This window comes from Pseudochaenichthys georgianus, chromosome 7 (assembly GCF_902827115.2).
Source record: "Pseudochaenichthys georgianus chromosome 7, fPseGeo1.2, whole genome shotgun sequence".
NCBI classification, from domain to species: Eukaryota; Metazoa; Chordata; class Actinopteri; order Perciformes; family Channichthyidae; genus Pseudochaenichthys; species Pseudochaenichthys georgianus.
The window spans coordinates 27,555,056-27,570,082 of record NC_047509.1 but is presented as its reverse complement, the minus strand read 5'-3'; the positions used below and the strand labels follow the sequence as shown (position 1 = coordinate 27,570,082).

General features: G+C 41.3%; 1 protein-coding gene across 1 annotated transcript in view; it reads left to right on the top strand.

Moving 5' to 3' along the window:
* Positions 1-15,027, top strand: part of celsr3 (cadherin, EGF LAG seven-pass G-type receptor 3) — a 127,021-nt gene that overhangs the window by 74,156 nt on the left and 37,838 nt on the right. The window contains exons 15-19 of the mRNA XM_034087251.2: positions 9,745-9,886; positions 11,552-11,672; positions 13,273-13,456; positions 14,284-14,385; positions 14,514-14,608. Of these exons, the coding sequence (XP_033943142.1) occupies positions 9,745-9,886; positions 11,552-11,672; positions 13,273-13,456; positions 14,284-14,385; positions 14,514-14,608 (644 nt within the window). The remainder of the gene's footprint in view (positions 1-9,744; positions 9,887-11,551; positions 11,673-13,272; positions 13,457-14,283; positions 14,386-14,513; positions 14,609-15,027) is intronic.

Below are 15,027 nucleotides of genomic sequence, written 5' to 3'. Positions count from 1 at the left end.
TGAGAGAATTGACGTGTTAAAGGCGTATGTAAAAGAGGCCAAAAGACTAAGAGACAGGAAAAGGGAATAATTACAGCGCTGCCATATCTGCGTAGGTGTCTGCCAGCGCTCTAACTGGGTTAAACAGATATTTGGGAACGCATAATGAGGCCTCATCCACATGAGACCGGGAGGAAGAGACTGACTGCAGGCGAACTCCCAAAACCGCCTTAGTCAGGTGAACATAATGAGGAAGAATTCATGTGGAGAAGAAGAAGAGTGGAGAAGAAAAGGATAAGAGGAGGGACACATTATACTCTATAGATAAAAGTGGTGAGAGAAAGAAGAAAACGAAATACGGAGAGATGAAAAAGAGGCTAAGAAGAACAGAGAGACTGAACATTTCAATGATTAATGAAGAGAACAAGGCGTGTGACAGAAATAGTGTCAAATAACACCAAAAGTTTTGAGGTAAGAGGAAATAAAGGAGAAGAAAGAGGTCGAGAGAAAGTCAAATCAAACACTGGTGACACGTCTGGGAATAGACCCACACACAGCTGGCAGAAAGGCACGATGAGACATACAAGTGAGGGGAAATTAACATGACAGATGCAAACACAATAGAGAAAGAAGTGTGAAGAAGAGGGTGAAGAAGAGCGATATTTCATGTTTATTTAAGCTGTATTAGCAGCTACTGAAGCCACAGCTGCAGTTCAGTTCTCTGGTATTGATTACACAGACCAGACCAACCGAGCAGAGATGATTAAAAGAGGTTATCTATGTTAATGATTAAAGAGAGACAAGATCCCAGATTGGAAAGCAAATAATGAAAAAGCGACCACTTGAATGGAGAAAGTATCCAGACAACTTTTGAATCTCTACCTTGATCAATCTGAGCAGCCACTATCCAGCCTCATCTCGGCATGGATTTGTCCGTAGATATATCTAGAGATGTGCTGTTACCATCTGGACTAGTTTGAGAACTTCAAATGCACAACAATGTTCTGTTGGCCTGTTCATTAGATGCTATATTTCAATACAGTTGCTATTCTGCATTTCCAGTCAATACATAATAACATGTTCCAACATTTGGGTGAGCTTTTTGATAAACAGCCACTATTCATGTATCACAGTTGGGATCAGGTTATACCCTCAAAGCTTTATCATCATACATCATGCTTATCAGGCTTTATCAAAATCCTTACTAGTTCCACTCTTCTTCCAATACAATGAAAACAAAGGAGGAACCAGTGCATTATCCATAGAGATAGCTTTATTAACATATTAACACCACATTAACAAATGCCCTCTACTCTCTATTGGTGGTGTTTGTGCCTTATTCTTTTCCCCTGTTGCCGTCTGAAAACATATACTACTCATGGTTGGTTGTATAAACAGTAACTATTGGGACAAAGAATTAAACGTTTTGGAAATATTGTCTGACATTTTCTCCTAAAAGGCACAAAAACACTTTTAATTAGAGATGTCCCGATCCGATCACGTGATCGGGGATCGGAGCCGATCACGTGATTTTCAAAAGATTGGAATCGGGAGAAAAAATCGGGGATCGGGAATTTTTTTTTTTTTATATAAAATATTTTATTTATTTTATTTAATGTTACAAAACAAAAATGACCATGTTCACGTCTTAAAGTCATTCTGAGGACTTAGTTTTGGTTTAAAATTACACAACATCATGTATGTGTTGCTTTCTTTGGGCTTGTTTTCAGACCTGGTTGCTTATTCCTCTGAAAGCTGGCAACAGAGTGGGCGCAGTGTCTAATAGCAGCAGTAAGCTAACGAGAGGCTACGTTCAGCTGGTGACTCGGGAGTCGGGACAGAGAAAATGTCAGGAGTTTGGAAGTATTATAAAATTGAAAGTGAAGGCAGTGTAACAGCCAGATGCAATGATCGCAAGGCGGAGGTTCCGCGTGGTGGAAAGAACAGAGCTACGTTCAACACGACCAATCTAATACGCCACCTGAGAAACAAACACCAACAACAACACGGCGAGTACACAGCGGCCACTCAGGTAACGGCACTGAAACAACCGACACTTTCAGAGACTTTCAAAAGGAAAGAGAAACTGCCCCAGAACAGTGAAAAGCCAACACAATAACAGCCAAGATAGCTGAATTCATCGCGTTGGATGACCAGCCGTTATCTGTTACCTTTTTTTTCTCTTAATGCATTTCATAAAGATCGGATCGGGAAAAATCGGTATCGGCAGATTGTCAAAATCAAATGATCGGAATCGGATCGGGAGCAAAAAAAGGTGATCGGGACATCCCTACTTTTAATTGAATTAAAAACAAAACAATATGCTATCGAGTTCAAGTATGGGCTGTGATTGGCCAGTCTCATTGTTGCCATAAAAGACAGGAGCGCAAAATAGTACACGGTTCTATTTTAACAGCCACAAGCAGCCCCATAAGTCACAGAGACGTGAAGTGAGGCGAGGCTTCAAGCCAATAGTGGTTTTTACAAGTGACCGGTGGCAGGTTGGCGTTTCAGCTGAACACAGACTGCCTCAGCACTAAAGTTGATTATTTCACTTCTCTGTAAGTTAACTTAACCAAACTAAATAGTGCTTCTCATTAGAGATCTCAGTGTCTTCCTCCAGATGAAAGAAGATAAATCAAAGGAAAGTTTTCCAAGAAAGAAAAGTTTGATAATGAGTGCACAAGATTAAAGCGGAGGGGAAGGGAGTCAAAGAGAGGGGAGTGAGAGAGTTTCATGGAGGATAAAGTTTGTGAGCTCGCCTCAGGCCCAACAGCATGGCAGAGGAAGCACAGAGGCGCTGCTATCCCTGTAGCATCCTGCAGTAGCCGCGAGCTAATGCTAACACCTTGACTCATTAACATGGAGAACACAGGCAGAGAGAGGCTGCACTCACACTCACACACACACACACACACACACACACACACACACACACACACACACACACACACACGCACACACACACACACACACACACACACACACACACACACACACACACGCGCACACGCACACAGAGCATATGCACAAGTCATCTTCATAGGCATGCACTTATTTACTGTAAACACACACTGTCTCTCATTATCATTATCTTTAATTAACACAATGAGCATTAAACATGGAGACTGTTAAACAATGAATGTTGTTTCGAGACAAATCAAAGTTTAATAAGGGCAGGGAGCGAAAAATAAAAAAGGAGAGGTGCACTCTGAATAATTCCCTTTCATGTGCGTGTTTATGTGTGTGTGTTTTGTCCTGATGCTGAAACTTGCCCAATGGGTATGTCATCAGCGCCTCTGATTCATGCAGTGCACACACACTCGGAGACAAGGTCCTGCATGACAAAGCACCGAGACATCTGTCCTCCTCATCTTCCTGTATGAGTAGGCATACAGTATGTACGCCTGTGTGTGTATGCATATGAATACATTGGCAGTCTCAGCTTGTTGCTACAGGCTGATTTACAAGAGTGAATCATTTGAATTGAATCTGATAAATTACAGCCAGGTTGATTTATGTCTGCTTGAGTTCCCAGAGCTGTTTAAAAACCAACTCAATGACATGTAGAACACATATGGTCAGGATTTGAGAACAGGAACCACTCTTACTGTAGTAATAAATCACGTATCAATGTTTCCTCCTTTATGTTGCAACATTAAATGTGTGATTGAAAACAACACCATCCATCCATCTTCTCCCGCTTATCCGTGGTCGGGTCGCGGGGGTAGCAGTTCCAGCAGAGAGCCCCACACTTTCTTTTCCCTGGCGACATCAACCAGCTCTGACTGGGGGATCCCAAGGCGCTCCCAGGCCAGCGAAGAGATATAATCCCTCCACCTGGTCCTAGGTCTACCCCTTGGTCTCTTCCCAGCTGGACGTGCCTGGAACACCTCCCTAGGGAGGCGCCCAGGTGGCATCCTAACTAGGTGCCCGAACCAACTCAACTGGCTCCTTTCGACGCGAAGGAGGAGCGGCTCATCTCCGAGTCCCTCCCTGTTGAAAACAACACATGCCACATACATATTTCTTCAGATGGAGTTTATCAGAAAGTCTATGATATGAGGTTGTTGGGTTTGGTGTGCAGCTGCAGCATATTGAGCTCGGACCCTCTGGGATGAAAAGGAGAGATTTATGAGTTTAAGCTGGATTTCCTTTATTCAACCTGCAGTATCCTCAAGGTGCTGAATCAGGGTGAAGTTGTTCTCTGTGACAAATGACTCCTCCCTTAGGAATGGCATTTATTGATCAGGTTTGATATGAAAACTAGAATGTAGCGGTATTTGGCTCTGCTGTACTGATATATGAATAGTATATTGGAGAGCTTTTCAGAAATATGTATTTGAAGAAAGTTTGAGCTACGTGTATCAATACTGACGCAGGCAAGGTTTCTTTTTTTTACTTTAACTCATTGGCCCTCGTTGTTTATTCACACTGCAGGTCTCTGAGTTTTACAGTCAGCATAGCTACACTTTCTGCTTGATATCTAAAATGTAAACTCCAAAATCAACCTGTTATTTCAGTAAACAAACCAACAATGTTAATGTTTATGTGGACTGTCGGTGTGAAGGACCACTCGACTTACACATTGAGCTGAATTATCAATGCTATCATTCTGTTTTCCCAACCTTTCAGCTGTCGGAGAAGAGAACGCTGGATACACAGAGGTGGAATGGATGTTTCAGTGAACAGATGCTTCTTGTTTCTCTTTCTGATTGTGGTTGTAATGTAGAGAAACAAAGCTGGTGTTGTGTACATTCAGGTGTCTAAAGCCAGACATGAAGCTGTGAGTCACATTCGATAGCTGGAGAGGCATAGCTTAGGAAAAACATTTTAGGACCCTGAGTGTGAAAGACAAAAAAGTACAGACACACCCATGATTTACAGATATCTTTTGTTTTATCGGCTCAAGCCCCCCCCCCCCCCCTCTCTCTCTCTCTCTCTCTCTCTCTCTCTGTCTCCCTCATATTGTTTTGACAAGGCCAGTGTCATTATAAGAGTCTGAAAACAGCCAAGGCTGTCGACGCCTCTCTCTCTCAGTTGCCATGGTGAAAGTGTAAAGATGCATACGGCAGATAGAAGATGATGGAGTGTGTGTTAGACAAAGGGACCGAAGTGAAGACCAAGAGTGAGGAACGTGAGGGAACAAATAAGAAACGGAACTGTGTGTGTGTGTGTGTGTGTGTGTGTGTGTGTGTGTGTGTGTGTGTGTGTGTGTGTGTGTGTGTGTGTGTGTGTGTGTGTGTGTGTGTGTGTGTGTGTGTGTGTGTGTGTGTGTGTGTGTGTGTGTGTGTGTGTGTGTGTGTGTGTGTGTGTGTGTGTGTGTGTGTGTGTGTGTGTGTGTGTGTGTGTGTGTGTGTGATCCCATAATCATAATGGTTTGATTGTACGTGAACGCAAATAGTGAAACGGAACAATAGCTGTAATTATATTTTTTCAGGAATGATACAACTATCATTCCTGAAATATTTTCAAGCAAGACAAAGAAAGAGCAAGTTAGATAACATTTATAAAAAGCAAGGACAGTGTGTGTTGTTATAGGGTCTCACATGCGAATGAAAGTGTGGGTTTGCAGTTTCACAAAGAATGGCATATTATAAGCCAGGAAAACATATGTAAAGAATACTGTCCTTGGAAACCTTGTGTGTGTCCAAAGCTGAGGCCAAGGCCACAGTCCTGAACGCAGAGCGCTTTCTGTGTTTTCTATAGAGGAACACATTAAAGCAGACCTCACACATGTTTGTCAGCTCCAGAGGGAGGAATGCAGACCTCAACAAGCCGCTCACACACTTCTGTCACACTTCAATCTATAGGGACGTCCTTCTATTCAATGCTGGTAAATGAAAAAGCAGCCTGGAAGCAGAAGTCGATGCTGGGGGGGGGGTTGTATGTGTGAGGCAGATTTTCTTGGTGAAAGAGTCAGTGTGATCAGTGGGCCGAATGTAATACCTTGACATTGTTGTGTTCTATTTCTTGATGTGAGTATTTTATCTTGGAGCAACTGCGCTTCAGTCACACTTCAATCTATGAAATCGTTTTTGCATTTTCTGGCACATTTGAATGTAATCAGTTTTATAATAATATGACTCATTCCTCTGTGCCAGTTTGAATGTGTGAATATCTTCTTTTCTAATATCCCTTCCTTACATTTACGCCTCAATGTGACAGATGACACACCGTAATGACGAAGGACAGACAGATAGGAGTGTGAAATACAACAACGTTTCCGAGGCTGAAATTGAAAACCTGAGACACTTTGGTTATTAAGCTTCCTGTAACGAAAGACATAGAAACCAGATTAAATAAGAATAAAAAGGAAAAAACCACAATGGATACAAAATCATTCAAATACCATTGATTATAACTCCAACATGTCTTATAATGCCGCTTAGTTACATCTACATATTTTAATGTATGAGTACAGGTACATTAAAGACTAAATAATACAGCAATTATGTTCTTTTCAAATGAAAAGCAGGTCTGGGTGAGAGGCCTTCTTTATTTGTGCTAAATACCCTCCGAAGTGTGTCTGAAGCACTCGGCTTTAGTCACCAGATTAAAGAGGTGTGTTATGTGCTCGCCTGTATTGCCACATAGTGTGTGTGTGTGTGTGTGTGTGTGTGTGTGTGTGTGTGTGTGTGTGTGTGTGTGTGTGTGTGTGTGTGTGTGTGTGTGTGTGTGTGTGTGTGTGTGTGTGTGTGTGTGTGTGTGTGTGTGTGTGTGTGTGTGTGTGTGTGTGTGTGTGTGTGTGTGTGTGTGTGTGTGTGTGTGTGTGTGGTGTCTGGGGATTGCATTGAAGTGTGTGACGGCTTCGTTCACCGTGCTGTTTAGGCGCACACTGAAGTGTAATGTGGGAAAGTGGCTGGTTGAAGTGAGCTGTCTGCGCTTTTACGTAGGAAAATTCCTCCGCTATTACCGTGAGAGGCGCTTCAACTTTTTCTCCAATGACGCCATATTTTTCTAATGAGTTTATCTTTAGCTGGTACAACATTCCTCAGGCCTCACTCTGACAATACTGTACACATGTATAGGCTATTATAGAGAGGACAACAACTAAATATGCAAGACTACAGCTCAGGATACATGTCTGTATAATTGGTTTTTGATTATTTGATTTATTAGGTCAATTTAGTTTATACATTGTTTGAAAATAGTACATTTCCTGGCCAAAGATGACATCTTCAAATAGTTTGTTGTCCAACCAACAGTCCAAATCTCAAATATATCCACAAACATAATATGAAACATTTGAACTGAACCAGAACATGTGTTTGCCTTTTTGCGTGTGTTACTGCACAGTACTGGTCCAGAGGATTGATTACCATCGACAGGGCCGGCCCTTGGCATAGGCAGTATAGGTGAATGCTAACAGCGCATCAATCTATGGGGGGCGCCGAAAATTGAAGAAAAAAAACGCGGTTTATGTGAAATAGTTCTTTTTTTCGAAATAATGGTTTTAGTGTGCAATTATAGGTTTTCATTTTGTATTTGTGTTAATTTATAATAAATCAAACTCCCAAAAAACGTATACAGCTTTTATTAACATTGGAATTTACTGTGTAAGCTTTAGAGAGCTCTCTCCTGAAAGACTGAGCGGCTCTGATATCCTTAGCCCTGTGAGGTAAAGGCACACCTTTATATGATCATTATAGTTATACAAAAAGTTATAGTATAAATACTATATGACAGTAAAAAAAGTTGTGATTAATAAACAAGAATACAGTTTGAAAGGGGAGTGATTTGTAAAATATCCATAAAGAAAAAGAAAATCTGCTTACAGTTCCGTTTCATATGGCTGTTGAGAGATGTATCCATAGATCTCCTAATGTTGCTCTCAAAGTGCACCAGATTGATGCTTTTCACTTCAATATAAAAAAAATAAAATCTTCCCGGGGGAGCATCCCCCCGGACCCCCCTAGAGGAGGATAGGTCCCCCCAACTTAAATCATGTTCACATGGATAGGAAACTAAATACATTTGCACACATCTTGTGTCCATATATTTCTGTTTGGGTGGTGCCATGCCACAACCGTGCACGTGCATGCATACGTGAGTCATAGTGAGTGTCTGCATTTTGGGGGGGGGGCGCCAGCTAAAATCTTGCCTAGGGCAGCAAATTGGTCAGGGCCGCCCAATGGCTGCACCAGCTGAAGGCCACCACATACTTCATCTGACTGCCTCAGTTGCCTTTTTAAGGGCATTAACAAGCATCATTTATTGTCATTATGCAGCAAAGGGTTCCACAACAAAATGCAGTTGTGGCTTAATCCATTATGCCATAAACAGGAGGAATGTTAACGAGGTAAAACAATGGGGAATTTCTTAGAGGATATTTAAAATCCAAGTCAACAACTGGAAAACATTATCCACTGACGTTTGAGTCCACCACCTCTTGTCTCACCGGAGTCCTGCTCTGTCCTGCAGCCCCCCCCCCCACGTCACGTCGTCACGTGCAACAGCTTGATGCAGGAAGCCAAGAGTGGAACCACTGTCCTGTCGCTGGGTCAGCCTTAGTCTCATTCTTCTGCGACACCAGCCAGGAGCAGGCTGGTTGGTGGAATAGCCTTTTAGGTCATAGCTGGGGTAGCTTAGCTCCCCCTCAGCGCTTCCCCTCCCCTCCAGTGGTGATCGGCTCAAGGCCTGCTGCTCTTAATCCAATCACCTCGCTTCCTTCTCGACGTGGATGGGTTTTCCTCTTCCACAGGCAAAGTACTCCAGCACAGAAATGAAGTGAAGTTCATTATAGTTATCACGTGCTTTATCTGCACGAGCTTCTTTCAGAATAGCAGCTTTACATACGTATATTGCAGCAGAAAAGCCTCTTTATGTGTATTGACACTATTCTACACTATTCTCACCATTTGGGGTATTATTTGTAATGCTCAGCTTTTGTTTGTGGTTACATTTTTGAAATGTCTATCTTTTTATATATTCCTTTTCTAGAGCAATAGTGATGATTTTCTTTCAGAGGCAGTGGTGCTTTGTGTTTCAGTGAATGGCAGCACTGTAATGCACAGTTGTGGCACAGCTGGAGTGTCGGGAGAGTGGCGTTTACGTTTTTGAAATCACTGTTTGATGTTTGAGAAGTGTACTTGTAACATGACAGGTTATTATTTCTGGTACGTGAATGGAAAATTGAGCGGCGTTCTGCATATTGAAATTGCATATTGTTGTGTTGCTCTTTGCTCATGATTGTAAATGTGAAGGATTTTTTCACAGACATTATTTTGAATTCCTGTGAATTCCTTCGTCTGATCATTTTGAGTTTTTTATTATTGAAGAATATTGAATGCAGTATTTCATAAAGACTAAATTGGTTAAAGACTTACATGTAAATATCAAACAGATGTACTTCTCTGATATTACGATACAGTAGAGTTAAAGCTATCACAAATTGACTTCTATTTCTATTATGTTCCTTTTCTATCCAACCTTTACTAAACTTAGGTTCTTTTAGGGTCTTAAACCCCGATACCAGCACAACAAATCCGTTCTCTGGTGTAAAAGGCTTTACCCCCTCCTCCTCCTTTAGGACCTCTGAACACATACATTGATAACGATTTCACATGTGACGGATTCTAAAACACTGTGTATTTCCAGCTAATGTAATCCATGTAGAAAATCATACATTTGGTCTAGTTATATACAGTATAACTATATTAAGAAGGACATGGGCATGCATTTTTTGCAAGGTAGTGTCTGTGTATGACTTGAAGTGTGTCAATGGTTGTGAAATGAATCCTCCTATCCCTCTCTCTCCCCCAGGTTACTATGGGAGAGGCTGCACTGACGCCTGCCATCTGAATCCCTGCGAAAACGAGGCGAAGTGCCACAGGAAGCCCAGCTCCTCCCATGGATACACCTGTGACTGTGGAGACAACCACTATGGACAGTACTGCCAACATAGGTACACACACACACACACACAAAATTGACTTGACATTTGAACTCCAAATGCCAACACGGTCTAAAATGATTTGATGCTGCTTTTAGCCCAGTTAAGCTCTGTTCAATCGTGTGTGTGTGTGTGTGTGTGTGTGTGTGTGTGTGTGTGTGTGTGTGTGTGTGTGTGTGTGTGTGTGTGTGTGTGTGTGTGTGTGTGTGTGTGTGTGTGTGTGTGTGTGTGTGTGTGTGTGTGTGTGTGTGTGTGTGTGTGTCTCTGTACTTTAGTCCTGCCTTGTTGTCCCACATCTCCAGCGTTGCATGTAATCCACAGTGGAATGAGTGTGTACTTAATGTTACAATGCACACACCAACACACACTACACGCACAGTGTGTGGAGCGAGCGTGACCCTGACCTCACCCCTTACTCCCTTCCTTCCTGCCCGTGAAACCCGCACGGCTTTAAGTTGATCTCATGATCTGTTCTGTGTGTGTGTCTCGTCTTTGATCCAGTTGGTGTGTGTTTTCCACAAAGACACACACTGTTCAGCTGCTGATGAAATATATGTCTGCTCTCTTTACATTTCCCTTGATGTGCCTCCCTCTCTCTCTTTCCGAGCTGCCCTCTTTCTTCTCGAATGAAGACACTGCATTTAGAAGTCTGGCTCGTTAATCAACTTCTTACGAACTCAATTGAATCACATTTATCAATTACTCATTCAAAAGAAAGACGATAATGTTAATAATGTATTAATCGTACTTTTTTTTACATTTCTGAGCTTGTTCATTTTCAACATTCACATTTTTATTTTCACTTCTGGTCAATCAGAATAAAACCGTTGAAGATATCACTTGTTGCTGTACTTTCAAGACTTAACAATAACAATGGATGTACAGCCCTGCCGTGTGTATAATGAACACATCATCTTAACTGACAGTTTGTAGGAAATACACACGTATTCATCAAAGCAAAGTCAGCACAGCTTCTCTCCCAGTTGCGATTAGCCAAAGCGCTGGCTCTGTTTGTGTTGGTTTTGCATTATGAGCTCTTAAAGCAGCCAAAACACACAGCAGGGAGAGACGCTTCATTTGATAAAGAGATTTTGTCTGGAGATGAATCCAAAAAACTCAGGAGGAGAAATATTGGATTCTTATATCCCATTAAGATCAGGGATATCTGGATTACCTCTTCTAAAGTCCCCGTAAGGAACAATAAAGACTCGCAGAGAAGAATCTGCACAGCCTGCGAAGAGCATTCATCTCCTCAGTGATCCATAGTGAGAGAACATTAACACAGATGTGAGCAAAGCTAAGTGAACGATAAACCAGAGAGATATTACATCTGAATGAATAGATACAGGTATTGTTGCTTACATGTAATGACGGTCTATAACTGAAAGCTGAATTATTTGTTATTCTTTCAACTTGTTTTCCTCTCCAGCTTCTCCCTGCACCTTTCACTATCAATATCTTCTCTCAGTGTCATCCCTCTCTTTGTTTCCCCCACCTCTCCTTTTCTCACCGACTGTGTTTCTCTTTCTTTTCTTTGTGTCAAGCTCATCAGTTGATTTATTGGTTACAAATCTGAGGGTTCCTTTGATGAGCAAATCAAAGTGTTGGACATGCTCGGCTGCCCCTTTGCTCTCTTTTTCCTTACTGATTCCTGGTCTGACTCGTGTGTGTGTGCAGGATCGATCACCAGTGTCCCAGGGGGTGGTGGGGGTCTCCCACCTGCGGGCCGTGTCACTGTGACGCCAACAAAGGCTTCGACCCCGACTGCAACAAGACCAGCGGACTGTGTCACTGCAAGGTAACCACACGCGTGAAAATCCGACATCTGTGAATAGAAACGTTGTTTTGCTCTAAAAATGAATGTTCTTTTTCTATTAAATGTAGATGTTTTACGTTTTTAATTTACTGGATATATTCATCATACGTCACAACTATTATACGGTAGCTGTTCAAAGCTCTATTGAGTGTTTACAGACCTGTTGCTATGACGTTTCACATCATGGCATTGATACTAATACCGTCAGGATTAGAAGGACTTAAGTGGTGTAACTCTCACTTTGGTTTATCCCAGACAGAGTAATCATCTCGCAGTGTGGCGGTCCGACAGGCTAAGCCAGACATATAGAATAATTCAACCATGATACAGGGATCATCCCTACATATCTATACTTCTGCTTTGTTTGACATGTGTATATATATATATATATATATATGTGTAGCTAGCATTTTAACCCTGTTTTATCCGTTCCCTAATCTGATTTTTTGACCCTAATCTTTAATCTCTGATATTGCCCTTGAACAACGTACTTAACCAGATGTTGCCCTTTGCTCCTTGTTCTTAGTTCTATAAAGAACCGAGCTTTGAAATAAAGGCTTTTTTACAGCTTTTGATGCTCACAATATAGAAACACTTTTATTCAAGCATCACAATGATTTTAATAAGTGTGTATTGCCCTTCAGTTCAAGAAAACATATTTTGTTTTCAAGATAATCAAGTGCATCTTAATATTTGTAATTGTGCTGAGCACACGTTTGCAATTAACACTGTGGACCCTTTAAAGGTATTGTTCTTGTTGAAACCGTTTTTTTAAATTGTATTATTATTATGTTTGGGGATTTGACTCTTTAGTGCCCTGTCCATGATTAAGACAATAACACAAGAACAAATGACTTGTAAAATGCAACACAACGCTGCTCCAGGCTGATTGTTTGGTAATTACAACTCTCCTTAAAGATCCACTTCAGACATTTAAGAATACCCTGAAACGCTAGCCTGATCATTTGGGCCTGATATGGGGTTTCAATTCATTAGTTGGAAATAATTCAAATGACATCTTAACACAGAGAATCCTTTTTACCGTCAGCAGATGAATGTAGAAGCATATCTAATAATAACATAATATATCTATATATATATATATATATTATTATTATGCATTTTTTTCCCCTCAGTTTGGCAAACTAAACAGTTAACATCTTTCCTTTATCTCTGGCTCTCTTCACATCACGCATGAACTGTTGCTCTTGTAGTCATGTCCCTGTCACAGCCCTATCCTCTGTGTGATTGTAAATCCTGGGCTGATGTAATCACTGCCACTGCTCTTGGCAGCGTGACATTTACATTTGTCTGATTGAGTTTGATCACTGTGCCTAATTATGCATTGTGTGTGTGTGTGTGTGTGTGTGTGTGTGTGTGTGTGTGTGTGTGTGTGTGTGTGTGTGTGTGTGTGTGTGTGTGTGTGTGTGGTGTGTGTGTGTGTGTGTGTGTGTGTGTGTGTGTGTGTGTGTGTGTGTGTGTGTGTGTGTGTGTGTGTGTGTGTGTGTGTGTGTGTGTGTGTGTGTGTGTGTGTGTGTGTGTGTGTGTGTGTGTGTGTGTGTGTGTGTGTGTGTGTGTTCAGGAGTTTCACTACCGTGCGCGAGGCTCTGACACCTGCCTGCCATGTGACTGCTACCCGGTGGGTTCCTTCTCGCGGTCATGTGACCCAGAGACAGGCCAGTGCCAGTGCAGGCCCGGCGTGATTGGTCGCCAGTGCAACGCATGTGACAGCCCCTTCGCTGAGGTCACAACGACAGGATGTGATGGTGAGGAGGTTTATATCTTCTGTTTCAGACATGTTAAATGACTCTGTTTTACCCAACAAATAATAACAAGTAATGTATCTATTTTTGGATCTGAGACATATCTGTCGATTGGGGAAAAGAACTGTGAAATTGTTTTTACACTTTTACTAATTCGCTAAGTATGTGTCTCTTAAAGCTACTATGCAGTTCACTGACACAAATAACCAAAGGATTGAACAAAGACATCTGCTGTTTAACAATAGTTTGCAAAGCCGGCTTAAGTATTTTAGTTTTGTCAGTGTTGTTCTCCAAAAATAGCCAAAATAATTTGATACTTCTTTGTTTCTTTAGTATAATATTCCCTTGGCAAGTAAGACCAAAAACGCTATCGTGTGAGAGACGATGTATGATTTCCAAGAAGGGTTTTAAACCAGTCTTTATGCAGAGTAAATCATTCATGGAGTTTAACAGAAATGAATATCATTACAGTCTATAATAGGATATCAGATTCTTCTTTTCTTCTGGCTTTCAATAGGCTTGTGTTTTGTCCAAACTTTCGTTCGTGAAATCACAAAAAAAACGTTGGATTATATTAATTTTCTTTCTACCAAGCCCCCGATAATTGTTTGTATCTTTTCTTCTGTGCAGCTTCTTCACTCTCCACATTCCATTTTGTAATTACTTACTTTAATTTATAGCTGGTATTTTATTCTCATTCTTTTTATTATTTTCTTCCCTGCGAGTCAAATGAAAAACATTTCCACATATTTAATGGCTTTTTGCTATGTTATTAAAAGTTAATTGAACTGATAAGAATGATTTAAAATATTTGTTCTTCCTCTCTGCAGTTATTTACGATGGTTGTCCAAAGACCATCACTCAGGGGATCTGGTGGCCTCGGACCAAATTCAACCTGCCGGCCGCAGTGCCCTGCCCCAAAGGCTCCGTCGGTCAGTACACACTAATGCATTTAAACACTTAGATATGCATATACTCACATGCAACCTTGTGTACATTCTGAACTTAAATGTATATACAAATTCCATCCTTAAGGTCTTTGTGTTTTGCCTCCTCACAGGTGCAGCTATCAGACACTGTGATGCGGAGCGAGGATGGCTGGAGCCGGACCTTTACAACTGCACCTCTCCTCCATTTGTGGAGCTCAATGCTGCTGTATGTGGAGTAATTACACTACTAATAATTACACTTATACAATTAAACACGTGTCTTAATGGGACCTAAAATGTCTATTTATACCGTGACAAGTGCAGAATTCTGGCCTAATCTAAGATGTAGCCGAAAGATAAATGCAATCCATTTGGACGTTTCTGTATATTATCTTATGGATCTCCAAAATGGTTTTTGAACCTTTTAGTTGGTCAACTTTTTAATTAAATGTCTCTTCTTTTGAACAATGGGATTTATTTCAATGTTGTGGCGGGATGCACAGAAAGGGGCACGCTTTAAGTCAGATCAGACCTGGGATAGAGGTGGATAAGAGACTTGTTCTCGTACTTGTATTGGGTTGGTTAGATATGTTATATGTGTACGCTGCTTCATGAACTACGATGCTTGTTGACAATCCGCACCGT